The 21,029-nt window shown below is 36.4% G+C and overlaps 1 protein-coding gene across 1 annotated transcript; it reads right to left on the reverse strand.

Annotated features, from left to right (window-relative positions):
- Positions 1-6,114: 6,114 nt before the first annotated feature.
- On the reverse strand, positions 6,115-20,835 carry AMTN (amelotin). The gene is made up of 8 exons (XM_065913866.1): positions 20,782-20,835; positions 17,329-17,415; positions 16,298-16,363; positions 15,090-15,179; positions 11,622-11,657; positions 9,964-9,990; positions 7,032-7,296; positions 6,115-6,212 (listed from the first exon to the last, which is right to left on the reverse strand). The coding sequence occupies exons 1-8, from the start codon at positions 20,833-20,835 to the stop codon at positions 6,202-6,204; spliced, it is 636 nt and encodes a 211-aa protein (XP_065769938.1). The 3' UTR covers positions 6,115-6,201.
- Between the last annotated feature and the right edge of the window lie 194 nt (positions 20,836-21,029).

Genomic DNA, 21,029 nt, shown 5'->3' on the forward strand with positions numbered 1-21,029 from the left:
ACTCTGTGCTTCTTCTTCCATTATATTTAGACCTGCACTGTTCAATATGGTAGCCACTAGCCAAATGTGGTTTTTAAGCACTTGAAAAGTGACTAGTTAAAATTGAGATGCAAATGGAAATGTATATCTAATTCCAAACATTTAGTAACCAAAAAAAAAAAGCAAGATGCATCATTAATTTTTTGATTGTATATATATCAGGCTGTAATATATATGTATTGGGTTAAATAAAATATATTATTAAAATTAACTTCACCTTCTTCTTTTAATCTTTTTCATGCGACTACCAGAAAATTTTAAATTGCATATTTGATTCATGTTGTGTTTCTACTGGAGACACTTCACTCTGGATTCTGGTATCCATTTACCTTACCATGAGTAAATTAGAGTTCAATTTTCCAAAAATATTTTGCACTCCTTACATAAAATGCTCAGTATCTAATGTTTCCCTTTGCTATTTACTCCAAGCAGAATTTGTCACCTAGAACAAGAGAGGTGATATTATGAACTTTTTGCCTTCTAGTAAGGACATAAATAGGATTATTGCAAAAAAGAATACACGTTACAGGGGAAGAAAGGGCAAACACAACTGAGAAAAGTAGTGAGGCAAAGACAGATCAATTATAAAGCTAATAACATTTAAGTTTAAGCTACAGTGCCTTTCACTTACAGGCTCCTTTCAGGGCCCTAAGAGGATGCTAGCAGTGTGTTCACGGGATCTTATGTTTGTAGCTCTTGCAAATGTAACATATTTAAGCCATAACCAGTGAAGACATCTGTTTCTCTCAACATTGACTTTTCTTTCACCATACATATGTTGTGTCAGTGGCGCTGGGATAATCACAGGCATTTTTGAGATCTGCTTCAGACAGGTTTAATTGTGGAGACACTGAATTTGGATTCAGTAGGGCGTATGTATGTAGCTTGTGAATAAGTTGCTCTGGTTGTTTCATTTGAGAAATGTCTTCGGGAATACTCCTACCCACTGCTGCCTCAATGTACGAAGTGTAGGGACACCAAAGTGAAAGGTGAAAGTTGGCATTGCCATATGAGCTTGTCTTGTGGTGGTTGGCAGCAGAGGTAGGAGTGATGAAAGAGGAAAAAAATCTGTAATGTTTGAAGGCAGAAGCTAGTCTGTGTAAAATTCTACGAACCAGATAGTAAAATCAGAAGCAGAGGTTTCAGTTTTCACCAATGCCTCCTTTAAAAAGGGAAGCTCTTTTCTGCTAGGAATATGTTTGATATTACAGCACATAAAATTATACATGTACTGTAGCTTTTTTCTTTTTTGGTGGGAATTGAACAAAATTGATTTTTTTTATCAGAGTTGTTGTTTTTGTAGGGCACAAACTAGATAAAATAAGCAATGAGAATGTCTGTGTGTAAAGTAATCCACACATGGCACCATTTTCAATATATAACCAGGGAGAGGATTAAAAATATGAATGCAACATCATCCAAAGTTATTCTCAAAGTTTGATGAGGATTCTTGGGGCTTCCTGAGATTGTTCTGACAGGTCAGTGAGGTAAAATTATTTTTATAATAATATAAAGACTTTATTTTCTTTTTTCATTCTCATCCTGTGAAGAGTATGTAGTAGAATTTTCCAGCAGCTACATATGTAATATTGTGACAGGTGAAGATTGAATGCAGAAGCAGATAAGAGCATCCTAATATCTCTTATTAAGTCAGATATGAAAGAGAGTTCAAAGATAAAACCATTCTTCTCAGAGGGTGTGGAGAAGAGGGAACCCTCTTACACTGTTGGTGGGAATGCAAACTAGTACAGCCACTATGGAGAAGAGTGTGGAGATTCCTTAAAAAACTTGAAATAGAACTGCCATATGACCTGGCAATCCCACTCCTGGGCATACACACTGAGGAAACTAGATTTGAAAGAGAGACGTGCACCCCAATGTTCATCGCAGCACTGTTTATAATAGCCAGAACATGGAAGCAACCTAGATGCCCATCAGCAGACGAATGGATAAGGAAGCTGTGGTACATATACACAATGGAATATTACTCAGCCGTTAAAAAGAATTCATTTGAATCAGTTTTAATGAGGTGGATGAAACTGGAGCCTGTTATACAGAGTGAAATAAGTCAGAAAGAATAACACCAATACAGTATACTAACGCATATATATGGAATTTAGAAAGATGGTAACGATAACCCTATATGCGAGAGAGAAAAAGAGACACAAATGTGTAGAACAGTCTTTTGGACTCTGTGGGAGAAGGCGAGGGTGGGATGATTTGAGAGAATAGTGTTGAAACATGTATATTATCAAGTGTGAAACAGATCACCAGTCCAGGTTCAACGCATGAGACAAGTGCTCGGGCCTGGTGCACCGGGATGACCCTGAGGAATGGGATGGGGAGGGAGGTGGAGGGGGCTTCAGGATGGGGAACTCATGTACACCCATGGCTGATTCATGTCAACGGATGGCAAAACCACTACAATATTGTAAAGTAATTAACCTCCAATTAAAATAAATAAAGAAAAAAAAGAAGCAGATAAAAGAATCCTAATATCTCTTATTAAGTCAGACATGAAAGAGAGTTCAAAGATAAAACCATTCTTCTCACTAAGTTGTTAATTAAATTGAGCATTCTCATCAAGTTAAAAAGTTATTTTTAATTTAAGAAGAATGTTATTTGTACTAACATGTAATTTACATGTTAATGATATTTTTAAAATGAATTAATAACTAAGCACTTAAAATTTTGTAGTTTTAATTTCTACCATCAAAAACGTTTTCATGATCAAAGTCATGTTCCAATAGGTCCTTATTTAATTTCGTTGAAAGCTAAGAACAGCAAACTACCTGAATTGTAAAAGGCCGCTGTCATTCTCAGCACCAGCTCCAGTATTTGAAATTCTTTGTTTTCTGTCTCGGAGGATTTCTTTAACAGAGCAGTTTTCCACAGTGAGATCAGTGACAGATGAGACATGGGTTTTTTCTTCAATGTGGGAAAAGAGTGACAATGAAAGGAGAGGAAGAAAATAACATGTTCTTAGGCAGATCTGTTTTAGTCAAGTCCACGCGTGGGAGGTCAAAGTGGAAGCTGAACCCTTAAGTCCACCTGTTTACCTATAGCCTTGGGAAGTTTTCAGGTTTACCCACGAGTAGCATGCCCAGAAGGACATCTGATCTTGATGGTTTAGCTGGCAATCATATACCTACACTAATAATTAAAGTACAGTGAGGAAGAATAGGGAGAAGATGTGGGACTGAAAGGACAGGTAATTCTAATTGGTTTGAAGCATACCGAACGTAAACAAAATTAATTTCTACAGTAGTTTGGAGTTCAAAGAGCACTAGTATGTACTTTAATCATCATATTAACATATTTTAAAGATAGGAAAAGTGAGGCTCAGAGAAAATTTTTTTTTGACAGAGAATTACCTAGGAAATCTTTGATACACACTTTTAATTAGTAGCACATGACACTAATGATAAAATATTCACTTTTGGAAAGTTGAACCCTAGTTTACTTTCATTTGGCTATGAAAACCATAACAATTCCTAATGTGTTATTCAGCTCTGCAAATCTGAAGTGCTAATAAATCTTTAGCCACTAGTAAAATTTTAACCACCTGGAAAACATAACATGGAATATATTTTGTGATTGTATATTTAGGTTTTTTCCATACTGATGAGGCTGACTCAAATATAAGGAAAAATTTTGTTGAACCTATTCATATCATTCCTATGTGGGCGCTCTACTGTGGTTGATATTAATCATTCCCACTCTGTCCCACTCTGAATGAACTGCAGTAATCTGGGTTATAAATTTAAATCTGATTAAATTTTACCTTTTAGGTGTGTGGAGCAAAAGTTTAAAGAGTGGGTACTTTAAAGCTTTTTATTTTATTAATTAAAAAAATTGAAGTATAGTTAATTTACAATGTTGTATTAGTTTCATGTGTACAACAAAGTGATTCACCTATTTATATATATCTATATATTTTTATCTATAGATGCATACATTCTTTTTCAGATTCTTTTCCATTATAAGTTATTACAAGCTTTTGAGTACAGTTCCTTGTGCTATACAGTAGGTCTTTGTTGTTTATCTATTTATATATAGTAGTGTGTGTATGTTAATCCAAAACTCCTAATTTATTCCTCCTCCATTATCCCCTTCAGTAACCATAAATTTGTTTTTTATGTGAGTCTATTTCTGTCTAGTAAATAAGTTCATTTGTATCTTTTAAAAATTTTAATTTATTTTTTAATGGAAGGGTAATTGCTTTATGGAATTTTGTTGTTTTCTGTCAAACATCTGTATTATTTTTAAGAAAGATTCCACATGTAAGGGATATCATATATTTGCCTTTCTGTCTGACTTCACTTACTATGATAATTTCTAGGTCTGTCCATGTTGTTGTAAATGGCATTATTTCATTCTTTTTATGGCTGAGTAGTATTCTATTGTTTATATATACCACATCTCTTTTATCTATTTATGGACACTTGAATTGCTTCCATGTCTTGGCTCTTGTAAATAGTGCTGCAGTGAATATTGGGTACATGCATCTTTTAGGATTGTGGTCTTCTCCAGGTATATGCCCAGGAATAGGATTGCCAGATGATATGGTAGTCCTAGTTTTAGTTTTTTAAGCAACCTCCATACTGCTCTCCTTAGTGGCTGTACCAATTTACATTCCCACCAACAATGTAGGAGGGTTCCCTTTTCTCCACATCCTTTCCAGCACTTTATTATTTGTAGACTTTTTGATGATGGCAATTCTGACTGGTATGAGGTGATATCTCATTGTAATTTTGATTTTCATTTCTCTAATGATTAACAATGTTGAGAATGTTTTCATGTGCTTTTTGACCATCTGTATGTCTTTGGAGAAATGTCTTCTTAGATCTTATACCAGTTTTTTGAATGGGTAGCTTGTTTTTTTGATACTGAGCTGTATGAGCTGTTTGTGTATTTTGGAGATTAATCCCTTTTGGTTGCTTTGTTTGCAAATATTTTCTCTCTTTTTGTGCAATGTCTTTTCATTTTTTTAATGGGTTCTTTTGCTTTGTAAAACTTTTAATTTAATTAGGTTCCATTTGTTTATTTTTGTTTTTATTTTCATTACTCTAGGAGGTGGATAAAAAAAGATATGCTGCAATTTATGTCAAAGAGTGTTCTGCTTATGTTTTCCTCTAAAAGTTTTATAGCATCTGGTTTTATACTTAGGTCTTTAATTCATTTTGAGTTTATATTTGTATTATGGTGTTAGAGAATGTTCTAATTTCATTCTTCTACACGTAGCTGTCCAGTTTTTCCAGTACCACTTGTTGAAGAGACATTTCTTCATTGTATATTCCTTCCTCCTTTGTTGTAGATTAATTAGCTATAAGTGTATGGGTTTATTTCTGGCCTTTCTATCCATTCTATTGATCTATGTATCTGTTTTTGTGCCAGTGTCATACTGTTTTTATTACTGTAGCTTTGTATTATCATCTGAAGTCAGGAAGCATGATTCCTCCAGCTCTTTAGCAGATATATCAGTGTCATTCCTTGATATCAGACATAACAAATTAAACATTAAATGCCGTAATCACTAGCTCTGTATTATAAACAACCTGAGGACAGACAATATGACTTAACAATTCTTGGCTTCCACTGCATATTTTAGATGCACATGTAATTTACTTTGCTTTGCAGTTAATTTGCTTATTGAAAATTAAGTTTGTGACTCTTATGGGAGAGAGTGGGTCATAAGGTGGTTTTAAGAAGGTTAGAACTTGTCCTTACACGGCTTGGTGTCCACTCCCGTGACTGCCGCCTTTCCTTCTTCCAAAGGCAGTCTAGACCGAGAATATCATCTAAGTGTCCTGAGGTAATGCAGTTTCTGAAATGGTCTGACTTTCTTTCACTCCCACAAAGAAGAAAAAGAGTCAGTTTAAAAGTATATTTTTAATATACATATCTTCTGGGTCCAAGGTGGCATAATATTATATTTGAAAGACAAATTTATGCATTTCATTAGTATTTTTTTCAGAAGTCAGTATTCTCCAGGAAGTATATATTTTCTGAAATTTCAAGAAAAATTTTTAAATAAGCTAAGAATTAATTTCTTCTGATACTGTCCAGTATGTCTTAATCTATTCAATAATATGATAAATGAAGAAGATTCTCATGTGTCACCACTTTTGAGGTGGTTCAGTTGAAAAAAATTGAGACAGCTTACTGAATTCCTGTAAGAAAAAAAACCCTCTTTTTAAATGTAGGTAAAAGCATGTTACACTTAAATATTTTTACTTGAGAGGAAAATTTCTTGGGGTGAGAGTATCAGTAACAAATCCTTCTTTTGTCTTTTTGGATATTTGGAGCATTTGGGTCTGGACATCCTCACAGGTTAAATGATTATCTGTTTGTTAGTGCTAGGAGAGCTTATTTTTTACAGCATTTCTTAAGTTTCATCTGAGGGCAATGGCACGTGAGTTGATTTACCATGCTAAATCTAGTCTATTACTAAGAGCAGCTTGCTACCTTATGTTAGGAAGGTCCTGAGTCTCATCCATGAAGAGTGAGTGGGAAAAAGTATCTTGATTGATTAACTGTGTCCTGTGTGTTTTTGGGGGAGGGATGTACGGGGGATGGGAAAGGGAGCGCACCATTTGGTTTCAAATATTTTCAGCCCTGACCCAACATGGAAAGTGTGTTATGTCAGCACCTAAATGTTTTCTTTTTGGGTAGATTCATTAGGAAGCCCAAGAATAATGGAGTGGGTAGTCTATGCCTTCTCCAGTGTATCTTCCGACCTAGGACTCAAACCAGGGTCTCCTGCATTGCAAGTGGATTCTTTATCAACTGAGCTATCAGGGAAGCCCAAATAGGGATAGTAATCCTGGAAAAATACTCCCTTATTGGTGGAATCAAATGTGAGTGAGTAAAGGGGCTCCCTGATGTTATTAGGATCTGTATTTGTCGAGGCAAGACAAAGAACCCTTCTCTCTCACTCCACAGATGACTTTCATGGCCCTGGGGGGGTCTTCCTGGCTGGGAGAGCCTACCTTTGGGTGATGCCGTGGCGGTTTCCTCCGTGGTTTGCCTGCCCCTCTGGATGCCAGCAGGTGTGGTCACTGCCAAGTCATCGTCTGTGCCGCTGGGGGCTGAGAAGGGGTCCTCTGGGGTTCCCTGAGTGACAGGATTTGCTCCTGCTTGTCCTGCAGGAAGGATTCCATTCTGGGCATCTGGATTAGTCTGACTGGTGGGCAGGATGGCTCCAGCGAACAAGGGATGGAAGATAAGGCCTGTTAAGATTTGAGAGGTCCCTTGCTGGAATGAGAGAAGGAAATAGAAAACAAAGTCAAAAGAACACATTTTAAGGCTGGTCAATTAGCCTTTTCTTCTTTGAGAGCAGCAAGTTTGAGTAGGATTCGCAGATGAAGAGGGTAGAGTCAGCAAAAACAGTAAAGATTGGGCATTCCTTAGAGGAAATGGCCCCCTAGCCTGAGCCAAGCCTGATGCTGGTTTCATTACTCGGGATCCTTGCTATGCTCCATTTTTCTCAGAAAGGGAACGCAAGAATCAAGTCAGTCACAGGAAAAGGAACGATGCATCATTTGTTCATATCAGTTGTATCTAGAAATAGAACTAAGACAGAAACTCCATACAATTGCAGCGGGCTATATTTCTGTTATTGACCTAAACCACAGTCTCTTTTTTGCCCAGACTTTAAAAGAAGTAATTTAAGAGATTAAAAATTAATGGAAAAATGAAGTCAAGTAGATTAATCAATTCTTATCACATAATTTTTATGCTTTCTTTTGATATATTTTTTTCAAGGGCATTGGAATATTCATTCAGTCAAGAACATTTCTTTTGGTAATTCAGTCACTGGTGTATTCTTTGAGGTTACTCAATAGATCTCCTTTCTATTGGACTGTCAGTGATTTGCACACTGTTACTTTGCCAACAAAGGTCCATCTAGTCGAGGCTATGGTTTTCCCAGTGGTCATGTATGGATGTGAGAGCTGGACTGTGAAGAAAACTGAGCGCCAGAAAATTGATGCTTTTGAACTGTGGTGTTGGAGAAGACTCTTGAGAGTCCCTTGTATTGCAAGGAGATCCAACCACTCCATTTTAAAGGAGATCAGTCCTGGGTGTTCATCGGAAGGACTGATGCTGAAGCTGAAACTCCAATACTTTGGCCACCTCATACAAAGAGTTGACTCACTGGAAAAGACCCCGATGCTGGGAGGGATTGGGGGCAGGAGGAGAAGGGGACAACAGAGGATGCAATGTCTGGATGGCATCACCGACTCGATGGGCATGGGTTTGAGTAAACTCCGGGAGTTGGTGATGGACAGGGAGGCCTGGCGTGCTGCGATTCATGGGGTCGCAAAGAGCTGGACGTGACTGAGCGAGTGAACTGACTGACTGACTGACTGAATGTTGTTGGTACTTAGATTTGTTGTTTTTCCCCTGGGAAAAAATTACCATGAAAAGTTCTTCCTAAGACGAAATAACTGGAAATCAGCTGGTTTTGGAGAGAGTTTCCGCAGAAACCAGTTCTCTTGGACCTCCCAGTTCTGATAGCATTTTCATAGAAAAAAAGGGTTGAGAACTTAGAGTTAAGATACAGGTCTGTTTCTTTGAGCATGGTTCTCAATTGTTAGTATACATAAATACCACCTGGAAGGCAGAAATACTCATTTTTAACCAACACTCCAAATTGTCGTGGTTTGATGGTCCAAGACTGATGTTTGGAAAACACTGTCTTAGATTTATGAGGTACTGAAACCAGAATTAGGCTTATGCTGGATGAGAGACAGGAGTAGAGTACAGAAGTTCTCAAACTGGGGGTTGTGACATCCATGCATTTGAAATAAAGAAGATGGTACATCATTAAAAAATAAGGCAAAAATAATAGACTATAAATTACCAGTGCACTCTCTATAATAAGGGTAAGTATTGTTTCATAAAACATATATATTTTAGCAACATGAAAAATATAACTGTTACTGTGCATTACACTAAAAGAACTTGAAAACCACTGGTATAGTGGATAGAAAAATGGTTTTTAATCTAGATAAACTGTTTTCTTGACTTTGGCACCTATGCTGCTTAAGTTTTTCTAGCCTCTGTGTCTTTTTCTGTTAAATTGTGTTAAAAATCTCTAATTTGTAATCTGTATTAAAGTCAATATATGTAAAAAGAAAAATCCACCGAGGTGCTTGTTTTATAAGATCAGGTCCATAACTGGTAGAAATGGGTGTTCATATATCAGTGTTGGCAGAACTGCCCCATTATTTGACTTTATTTATGAACAATTAAGCAAATCTCTACCTTCCTTATAATATAAAAATTTAAAAACTATCTTCCCAGATATTTCCTCAACTCTTTATTTAGTGTCAAGTTTAGATACCGTTAATTCAAATTATTTTTCTCTGAAAATGACTCTGGAGAAATGCATAGAAGTGCCTAGGCATGGTACAATGAGTTTTTGGGTTCAGCCCTTTAGTTATTCATATGTATAGAGCAGATTTCATTTATCATCATAAGATGCTAGAATAGAAATACATTTTTCTATAAGCATTAAACATTTAAGTAAAAAAAGAATCTTTCCTGAGATAAAGATCAATATGTATGTGATTCTAAATCTACATGTATTTCAATAACTTATAACACTAGATTTTAATCAACTTTAAATAAAATTTAAAACTATGCATTGACTTTCTGGATAGACCTGAATCTGACATCAATATATGGAAAGCAAAAGCTAAGTCAAATTAATGGAGAAGTAGCTGGAGAAGGATGATGGAATCCCTAGCTGGAGAAAAGACAACCTAATGAGAAGACCTATAAAAGTGTTCAGTGTATGATAGCGTGTACCAGATTTAGGGGCTGAGGTCAAAAGAGACAATATGAAGATAGAAAACAGCATTATGGTAGCAGTGAAAAGAGCTTGAAATACTAGGAATTATTATTTTTTTTGTTTACCAATTCCTCTGAGCTTAGGATAGTACCCTAAAAGGAAAAGAATAACACATATTATTAGATTTTAATATATTTGGGGCAATATATATATCATAATTGAAAAACTTAAAATGGTTTTAAAGAGATACATGTTTTTTAATTTTCAGCAATAATTTAAACTGCCTTTGAGAATTTTATTACAAAACTCAAGTCAGGACATGGTATTGGACTGCTAACATTTTTTATCTGAGTGATGGGAGGTTTTATGCATTTCAAAAATTACCTATTTTCTATTATTAGGTAATATATGCACATTAGAGGAAACTTGAAAAGTACAGACAGCCATAAAGAAAAAAAATATAATCCCATCATGCAGAGTTGATGTATTTTCTTTCAGATGTTTTACAAACATTTCTTTTTTACATACTAGAAGTCACATCATTTACACAATTTGTGTCTAAAAGTCTTACCTTTTCTTTTAATAGTACACAGCAATTCTTTAACCATATTGCCAACAAATTTTGATAAATGTACTTTTGGATGGTCACAAGTATTTGCTTTTATGCTGTACAGTTTACATAATAATTTTCCTTCTGTTTAAATTTAAGTTGCACCTAATATATTTCTCTGGAAGCTTCCTAAATGTGCAATGGTAAAAAGTCTGCCTGCCAAAGCAGGAGACCCAAGAGACGTGGATTGTTTCCCTGGGTCAGGGAGATCACCTGGAGTAAGAAATGGCAACCCACTCCAGTATTCTTGCCTGGAACATTCCATGGATAGAGGAGCCTGGCAGGCTACAATCCATGGGGTTGAGAAGAGTTGGAAACGACTGAGTGATGGCGTGCACACACAGTATTCTTCTTTGCTATAAAAATATTTTGATGAATTTATTTGTAAAGAAGCCTGTGCTGTATTTCAGATTATTTCCTTGGAATGTGTTCCCAGATGAGGAATTAAGAGTTAGTGTGAATTTTATATTTGATTCTGCTTTTAGTAGTAAAAACTCAAGAGGGGGGGGATGTATGTAAACTTATAGCTGATTCACGCTGCTGCACAGCATAAACCAACATGGCATGTAAAGCAATTATCCTCCAGTTAAAAAAAGGAAGAAGTAAAACCTGCCCTCTGATGCTCATACTTGATCTTGGCTCTTGGTAATTGTATCAGCGATCTCAAGAATTACTTTTCACAAAGGAAAAATAGAGAGAGAGGAAAGTTTATCATTTTTAGGGAAAAGACATACAGTTAATAAATAAATTTGAGATGAAAAAATCCCCCACACCATCAATTTCTAGATCGGTTAATTAATTAATTAATTTTTTTTGCTTGACAGTGTGGTTTAAAGGATTGACTGCTTCATCTGTGACATTTACTGTGTGATATAACTGAACAACTAACTAAGTGTCACCAGTTACTCGTCTTCAAATTGGAAATAAAAACACTGACTATAGAAGATTATTTTGAAGCTTAGATGAGATAGTACATAGTAAATAAAAAGTACTTGGAACAGTGCCTGGCACATAGTAAGTGCTCAGTAAGTGTTCTTGTTATTATCCTATTTGTAGTGGTCATACAGTGCAAAGTAAATAGGAAGCTTGGCAACTATCTGGTGAACTGATACAGAATTAAATATTTCACACTAAGATGATCTAAAATAAAATCATATTATAAAATAATCTTACCTGGGCTCCAAAGTGTGCTACAATAACTGGTAACATCTGAAAAAAGAGTGAAAAATTTAGTAAAAATATACTAAAAGGTAAATTCTGACAAATGATGTAAATATTGAGACTTGCAAAATAAGTACACAATGTTTATTAAATAGATATTCCATTTAATGTATCATCTAAAGTCATAGATATGGACTCACGAGATGGATGGCAATTGGAACGGATTCAGTTTGTGAAAAGAAGATTAGGCCCAGAGAGATTTAGAAACCCACCTAAGGAAGCACATTTATAAGGCAGAAGTTAGTAAATTGGATGAAAATAATTTTGTTCTCAAGGTTTCTGCAAACTTAAAATTATTCCAAGTAATCATGATGGTAAAATGCATGTTTCTTTTACATGGCATCTCAGAAGATACTTGAAAACATGTAGTGGATATTTTAAAATAATCAAGGTTTCTTGAAGCACATGCATTTAGTCTCACAATGGTTGCCTAGATATTTTGCTATATTAAAAGAGGCACAAATAGGAAATTATGGATGATATTGTTTAACATCCCTGGTCCTAACAGAGTTCTTAGAGCTAAGTTAGGAACACTCTACTGGTCACCGATGACTACGTGAATGGAATGAATTTATAGTTGGAAAGATCTGGGTGAGGTGTTGGTATGCTCTAGCACTCTAAGAACTAACTTTAGGGTTTGTTAGAAAGAATTAGGGTTTTAAAGTTTATTTTTATTTCTATAGAAATCCAGTGTTATAAAAGTTATCAAAATTGGACTTTTAATACAACCCAACCTAAAAGAATTGAAAGTCTTATAAATAGACCTTTATTATTTCTCAAGAAGTTTGTACAGTAATACCCATAATGCTCAAAGATAAAAAGTACACACATTTAGGAAAAAGCCTTACTCTCAGTCAGATCCTTGGCTACTGACCATAAGCAAATAGTCTTCAGGGTGGCAATGAAAAAATGGATCAAAGGAAAGGGACAAGGATTTGGGAGAAAACAAAATGGAAAGTTCTTCTTTAAAGGCAAATTAGAAGGAACAAAAAAATACAAAGAGGAAACCACAGATGTCTAAGTAAAAACAATAATGAAAGATAATTAACTAATGTAATATCGATATAACAGTAAGGAGAGAAGTTAGTTTTTCATAGAGAATTTTTTTGAAATAATAGCTAAATGTATTGAATGGTTACCATCTGATAGGTACTGTTCTAAGTGCTTTATGTAGATTTACTCAATCCTTCTAACAGCTCTAGTGGTAAGGTTCTAATTAATTCCTATTTTAAATGATGAAGAAAGTGAGTCACAGAGGCTTAAGTGGCCTAGCCACATAGGTAGTAAGTGGAGAGCCAGGATTTGGCCAGAAGTTGTGTGGTTCTCGAGTTCTTTCTTAGCCACACTGGACTTGCTTCGATAGTGAGAGCTGTGGACATGTGCCCAGGTTTCTGGAGGGGGATATAAGGTACTCTGCATAGGGAGAGACAGGTCAGAGCCACTGCGCCTGCACAGGAGAAGGCATGTATGAGGACCCTTGGTGGTGGTATAGCCTAGAGACATTGAAGAAGCCCCACAGAGAATGAGGATTGATTTATATTATTGGATGATGGGGCCGTGCATGTCAAACGTGTCTACCGAATCTTTAATACCGTCTACAGTGCCCACTGCTGCCTTGGACTCCAGTGAATATACTCTTTGGGGAATATGAAGATGTACTAAGTCTGACTTTGAGGTTAGAACAGGGCAGCAATTGAAATTGAAACTGGGGGCAGTTGGCAGGTGGACTATACCAAGGTCATGCAGTAAACAACTCTCTCTAGTCTTTTTTAGAGGATCACTCTTATTATTAAGATATAAATAACAGAAAACACTTTGAGCGAAGGCTCTAATATATCTGTAAGAAATAAGTACTGACTCATCTATGAATATATGCATCAGTATTAAAAAAGAAATGTAAAAGTTAGTTACATTATAGAATTTTACAAATATGAGTAAATGAAGCAGTATAGTCTTTTGTGTTGTTATCTTGGACAAAAGAAAGTAAAGGAAAAAGTATTGGTTGAATACGATGTAGAATTTAAATTGAGAAGTTTAAAATAATTTTGTCAATCAAACTCAACTTTGATTATAATTACTAATTATGCAAGCTTGCTACTATAAGTTGGGTGTCTATAGTGGTAGGAAGATGGGCTATAGTCATGCTTCATTTTTTGGGAATGTGTATTAAAAGTCTTACATTTTTTAATGTCTTTGGACTCACAAATTCTATTCCTGGTCTTAAGGAAAGAATCACTAATATGGTCAAAGACTTAGTTAAAGGATGTTCACTGTGGTATTATTTATGGAAGTAAAAATTTTGGAAAAAACACAAACTTTTGCAATATGGTGGAATACTAAGCAATCATTGAAAACAATATTATGCTATTCACTATATAATAAGTGAATATTCAAAATATAGGAAAGTCTTTTCAAAATGTATTATGTGAAAAAGTTAGATTATAGAACATTAGATATAGTAAGAACATATTTTCTTTAAAAACTATACTTATATGCATAGAAAAAAGGCTGAAAGGTCATGCTCTAGAATGCTGACAGTGTTTAATTATGACTGGTAGGCTTATGAGTGAATTTTAGTTTTTCCTTTTGCTTATCTTTTTTCTAAATTCTCTATAATTAACATATAGCATGTATGTAATAATCAAGAAAGCTTCTACAAAAACTCAGACCATTATGTGGGAATGATAGGGACTGAGGTTATCTGTTAGGGAGAATAAGTAAACGATAAACAATTAGTCATAAAGGATCACTGTATTTTTCTCCAGAGTCATTAAACTATTTAGAGAAGTTCCAAGAAGACAAGTTTGGGCTTTGCAGTTAAAATGCAAGCATTTCTAAAAGAGGTGGTGTCCTAAGTATGTTATTTATATCTTTGTGTGAGAAGGTTTTGGGGGATTTTTTCCTAAAAGCAAATAATTATGGGAGGAGAGAAGGAACTAGAGGATTCTTGGGAACTTGAAAGGAGGCATGGAAAAAGGGCACATAAAGGAGATTAGATTTGCTGGAAATAAGCTTTGTCCATCCCTTATCTTTTCTTTGGAATGATTCTGGTCACTCAGAAAGTCTTTCATAGAAACAGAGCAAGCTGGAGAAGAATCCTGACGCCTCTCAATTCCCAGCTTTATTCTTTACTTCTCAATCTTCCCTAGCTCTTCACGTTTCCCGTTACCTGTTACAAGTATAATCTTGAGAGGCGATGGGGCAGCATGCTCAGTTTTCTGGGTGTGTTTTCATGGAGTTTCAGCAAGAACCAAATTGCCAAAGACTGTCATAAGTTTAATAGGAAACAGCAAATAGGAAATCCCTCTGCAAAGTGTCTGGGTAAAACTTTCAAGAACCTTGAAAATATTCTTTCCTCCCCTTTAGGCTTTCACCTGAGGAAAAACGCCAGCGTTAAACTGAGTAGGGCTTTGAACTTACTTGTGGTTGCAGCCGCTGCTGTACGTTCAGTCCCCCCAGGGCCAGTGGGATGGTCGGTGTACCAGATGCCACCCCTGCAGCAGGATTTAGCTGTAGGGCAATGAGGAAGACTGTGTTGTTTCAATTTGAACATCCAGGATATGAAACTGTATTTACTAGATGTAAAAGGGAGGATTTGCTTTGCAAATCTATAGTAGTGGACATTGCATTTGGAATTAGGAACAGAAATGAAGTTCAGGGACCTGTGTAGTCTGCTAGTACAGCCATGAAGTCCAGGACTAACTTTTCTCACACTCAGTTTTCCTTTGGCATTTAACCCATTCTCCTGAGGATTACTTAGATGATTTCATACTTGCCTTCCCCTTTTGGTTATGGCAGCAATGGTTCCAGGAATTTTCCTGATAGCTTTCTTATGAAGAAAATGAATTCCTTCATAGGTATCCCCATGAAAATTGTGAGGGTCCAAAGTAGCTTGAATATGATCTAGTACTACATTTAAATCTGACCACTGGGGAAAAAACCCACTTTAAGCAGGGAAGAAATTTATTTATTATTTTATCCCCCAGATAGATTAAACTATACAGACATTCTATGAGAAGAATGTAGATTTTCCTATCCCTTCTCATTTGCTCTTGTTGTTGGGGTGATAATAGCAGTCACAGTGTTTGGATGTCATATAGGTTGTGAGGAAGATATGAAAAAGTGAAAGTGTTAGTTGCTTAGTTATGTCCGACTCCTTGCGATCCTATGGACTGTGGCCTGCCAGGCTCCTCTGTCCATGGGATTCTCCAGGCAAGAATACTGCAGTGGGTAGCCATTCCCTTCTCCAGGGGATCTTCCTCAGGAATCAAACCTAGGTCTCCTGCATTGCAGGCAGATTCTGTCTGAGTCACCAGGAAAGCCCCGTGAGGAAGATATGCTGGAGGAATAAGAAGGGGAGCTCAGAGAGGAGGTGGGAACTAAAGAAGTAAAGACTTGAGAATTAGATTAATTCCTTTAGAGATAATCTTAAAGATAAGACAGTTTTTAATGTTGCATTGAATAGTATTCAGTTCTCTGTGACTTTTCTCTGTCACCTCTCTTTCTGTTTATCTACAGTGAAATGTGTGTATGTGTACATCTGTGGATACCCGCCCCATATATACACTAAACATGAGCTATTATTTTTATTTAACAATGGACATTAAAATGATATAAAAGGTACTTACCAGTTGCAAGTCTGACCCCAGTGTGAGCATATGTGTCAAAGGAATTAGACTTAAAGAAGAGAAGACCTGCAGGGCATTGAAATTAATATGTGAGACAAAAAGACAATGCCATCAGTGGTTTATATCCTCAAGTAACATATACTACTATCACAGGTGGATTTACCATGAGGCTAAACTTCAGGGCCTCTCACTAGCATTGCCCCTTTCAAGGCCCTTGGAGGTACCCAAGCAATGTGTCAAGTTTAAGGTATTTATCAGCTTAAAAGTATGTAATTTACTCATTTCTTATCTCACTGTGAATTCTTCACTTTAGTAACTAATTTTGCATATCTAATTTTGTATTATTTTTTAAGGAAAGTCCTCTAAGCTTCAAGTTCCTTAAGGCGGAAGGTTAACTAGTGACTTGAGTATTGTGTAATGTCCATAAACCAAAATGAAAACTTTATTCTGGTGTTACGGTACCATTTTCACAAAGTCTAGATGTAGGGAAGGAGAGGTCTTTTTGAACAGAGGGAGGATGGGAAGAAGAGGGAGGGGAGCTAGGAGACCTTTCAGTTTTCAAAAGTATTTAAATATGCTTCAATGACAGATTTTACAGTAACACATCAGTTCATCAACAATAAAAGCTAAAACCACGAGGAGATTTGCAGCTGTTTTTATGGATTTCCTCTTACTCCCTGTAGGTTCTGGCAAGTACCATATTGCTTAAGTCATAGTTCTTCAAAGGCATAGATGACCAAGCTTTTTCAATAGGTGTAGCTATTGCCTTTCAGAGTTGACTAGATTTGGTTGCTGAACCAAATTATTACTCAGACAAAAGGAATAAGAATGAATATGTGATGAAATAATAAGAATGAAATAAGAAATATGAATGAAAAAAAAGTATGTTTCTTGTTTTTATTTCCCCCCAATAAGGCTTTTATCTCTCTTGCTCAGTCATGAAACTTTAGGTGAACCTTGATTTTAAATCCACCAGCCTTAGCATGTTTGCTTTGCTGGTCTTCAGACGTTCAGCATTGTAGGACTCTTACCTGACTTGGCTGCGGTTGGTTTAGCGGTGTTTCCTGATCTGGAACAAGCTTGGTAGGAGGAAGCACCAGAGCAGGGTTGAGCTGCATCTGTGATAACAAATATTTGAAGAAGCAGCATCTACCATTTTTCATGTGTGTTCACAAGTCTTTTTGAGTTGGCCTTGAGCCTGAACTTAAAAGAAAGCTAGCAGGATACCAAGTGAAGAGGCCTCATATACACACACTGGACCTGTCATGACCAGCTCTCCCTCCCCCACATTGACTGGGAACAAGACAAAGAATTATTAAACTGTTTGGTAGGATGGAGTTATACAGTAGGGAGGATTCCTCCAGCTCAGGCTTGAGACACCAGACCTCAGAGTAAAGAAACTTACGTCAGGTGGTCTGTAAAAACTGAAAGAAGACTAAGGTTTAGAAAGAGAATGAACAAGGAGACCTTAAAAATTCTCTCCTGGATGACCTGTTTTAAGACAGAAACAATATAACTTCCAGCTTTACCCATTCCTGACTGAAAGTCATGCTAAGGTTGAATCTTAAAGGAAAACTAAATTTAAACCTCTTATAGAATATATCACCTCTACCTAGGGGTAAGAGCAAGGAAAAAATTTTTTTAATGAATATTGTAGAGGTATAATTTCAAACTTAAAAATGGTTAGAGGTCTTGTATTCGTTTATTTCCAGGAGGTAATAAGTTGACCCCAATTGCAAAAATGTCTGCCTTTAGCCCCCGTGTGTTTTGGAGCAGTTTTAACTCCCTGGAACATTTTGTGCGTGACAGGAGATGCAACTGTAGAAAGGAAAAGTGCCAGACCAGGAGGGTGCTGTGGGGATGGACAGAGGGTGAGTGAGGCACGTGGATTTCGGTTGGTAGTCATTTCTTTTCCTCCTCTGGGACATAAGAGATACAGTCCACACCTCAGCTCTGTACACATTTGCTTTTCCTAATGCTTGAAGATAAGTTGCCATGATTTCTACTGCCTTTTCATGAAGCTGTCAGCCTTGAGCCTGACAAGTTACTCTTGTAATAGAAATTCAGTCCCCTGCTTCGTCAGAGTATTTTCTTAGTGTATTAAGAATAACTATATTTTAGGGGTAAAAGTTTTTGTGAGTTTAGATGACTTAGTTGTATTATTCTAGCTTATTGATGAAACTAAGAAGCTCTGTGAGCTGCCCATGGTGATTTTATAAGTTGTAGAGCCTGTACTAGGAGTTCCTGCAAGGACTTTTAGTCCTTGAAGAAATGAGTCCTTCTATTTGCTTCTGTTAGCCTTCCATCTGCATTCAGGTGGAATGCAGGTTGACTCTGGCTGACCTCTGCTCCTGGCTGTGCTCCAAGGATAGTGTCCTGTGGCTCCCCCAGTCCTGCACTGATTCTTGGGTCACTTGGATATATCCTGGAGCTGACAACGCCTCTTGACTTCCCTCAGTCATAAGAGAGGAGATTGGCACTATCTGCCCTTAGGGGTCCCTTTAAGCCTTAGGATTATTTAAGTACAAATTCTGCAAAGGTGTTTTCATCTCCTGTAATTCATTGTCAGCATGGTAGTCAGAGGGATCCTTTGAAAACTGCAGTCTGGTCTGTTCATGTCTTTGTTCAATCCCTGCCTTAGCCTCTGTTGTCACTTAGAGTAAAAGTCAGGGATACTACAATGGCCCAAAAGGCCCTCAAACCCTGGGCCCCCAGCATCTCTCTGCACTCCCACTCTACCTCATTTCTTCTCATTCACTCCATTACTGCTGTTTAGGTTCCTTGCCATCTCTGGGATACCCGAGGCCCATTCTTACCTCAGAACCTCACCACTACCTGTTCCCTCTGCCTGGAACGCTCTTTTCCCAGACATTAGCTCACTCCCTCACCTGCCTGAGTTCACCTTCTATTTGAGGCTTACCCTGACCACTCTCCCAAACATCCAAGTGTCCCAGTTCCAAAGTACCCCCATATTCCCAAACTTTTGACCAACTGAATTGTTTCAGTAGATCAAAAGGCTAGGCTAAATTAAGTGTTCACATTTGCAAATCTATTCATTTCATATACCTTTATGACAATTCAACAAATTCATTTACAAGTAATTAAAAAAAAACACCTTGCCCATGTGTCCCGAGTTTTTATTTGATAAATCTTACTATGATAGCTAATAGACATTTTAATGTTACTTCTCACACTTCCTACACCACTGATTCTTGCTGTTCTCCCAGTCTGCATGAACCTGTACACTACTCCTGGGTCCACCTTGAATGATATCTATGCTTCAAGAAAGTTTTGTCTTGAGTTTTCACAAACTATATGGTAATTTAAATTCACAAGAGATACCCAACTTAGAACAAACTTTTGGCAAATTTATTTAGTGAAGTGCAAAAACCCACATTAAAAAATTAACTTCCTAATTTACCTTGTTTAAAGATTAAATTTTTGCAGGAGATTTCTTTAAAGAATGACACATGTGTGTTTGGAATGAAATAAGAAGGAGGTTGGTTTTTCATGTTTGTTCTATCCCCTCTACCAAGATCACCCTGTTCATCTCCTTCACAGAGCTAATCATGGTTACAATTTATAATTTATCATTAAAAATAGTCCTCATGAACACCATGAAGGATTATGTCTTTTTTTTTTCTCTCACCATCTTATCTTCAACAACTAGCAAATTGTTTGGTATATAGAGAGTTTTCAATAAATATTTGTTGATTGCATGGATGAGTAAGTGAGTGTTAAGTGAGCTTAAAGCCTAATTGAGAATGTTATTTTTTTTCTGCTAATTCATAGCAAATATTTTTAATTTTTTTTCTCATTGTCCACACTGAAGCATCTCAAACAAAGGGAAATTTACTTAGAGATCCAAACCACCCATATTATGTCTATAAAATGTTGGGGGAGAGCTGGAATACTCGTTTGAATACTAGGTTCTTTTTCTAAAATCTGTTATATGTGAACTTATTTTGTGATGAAATGTTCTAAGTAAAAAATATTATCTGCCTTCTAATACCCTCTTTTTATTGCACAATTTGGTAGACTTTTTAGAGTTTTTATAATTTAGATGTTTTGTGTTTCCAATTAGAAAATTCAGGAAATGTAATTTACATCTTTACTCATGAGAAAATAATTAGTTGGCAGAAAATCTTAACTTCTTTTTGGAAGTAAAATGATTATCCACTTTGAGCAGACATAATCCACGGCATCCCTTTTTCTCTTAATTTCTGCCCTATTGCTCTGTCAAAAATAATCAAAATTCTACCATGATAAAGTGGATACAAAAAAAAAAGTGGATACAATGTAAGTACGTTGGAATATACACTAATACTTCATTAGCTTATCATCTTTCAGCTTGGAAAATAAAAACAGGAAACTAAGGGAATGGGTCACAAACAGAGAAGTTTTGGCAGAGAGGGAGAGAGAGGTCTTCTGTTAGAGTTGCAGTTAAGGCTGGGTGGTACATAAAATAAACATGTTGTACTTACCGGTAATGACAGAGTTGATCCTAGAAGACAAAACAGTAGAATCGCAGCCTTCATGTTCAAATTGCTACCTGAAACAACAAAGCAATGTTATTCTTTCACTGTTTTTTTTCTTTTTTGAGACAAAGTGGTATGTGAAAAAAATGAGTGGTCTCTTTGAAACGTGGTCAGTTCTGTTACCTTTCTCTTCACTAGGCAAAATGTACAGGTGAGGTGATTTCTCTAGTCTGTATGCTGAAAATTTTACCCTT

The sequence above is a fragment of the Muntiacus reevesi genome, chromosome 22 (assembly GCF_963930625.1).
Source record: "Muntiacus reevesi chromosome 22, mMunRee1.1, whole genome shotgun sequence".
NCBI classification, from domain to species: Eukaryota; Metazoa; Chordata; class Mammalia; order Artiodactyla; family Cervidae; genus Muntiacus; species Muntiacus reevesi.

Excerpts from the sequence above, each read along its gene's own strand:
- AMTN (XM_065913866.1), bottom strand. The coding sequence starts at position 20,835 with ATGAAGGCTGCGATTCTACTGTTTTGTCTTCTAGGATCAACTCTGTCA. Across the intron at positions 11,658-15,089 it reads AGCAGCGGCTGCAACCACAA|ATGTTACCAGTTATTGTAGC; the intron begins GTAAGTTCAAAG and ends CTCTTTTTTCAG. Across the intron at positions 7,297-9,963 it reads TCCTAAGCTCAGAGGAATTG|CAAGGGACCTCTCAAATCTT; the intron begins GTAAACAAAAAA and ends CTCTCATTCCAG.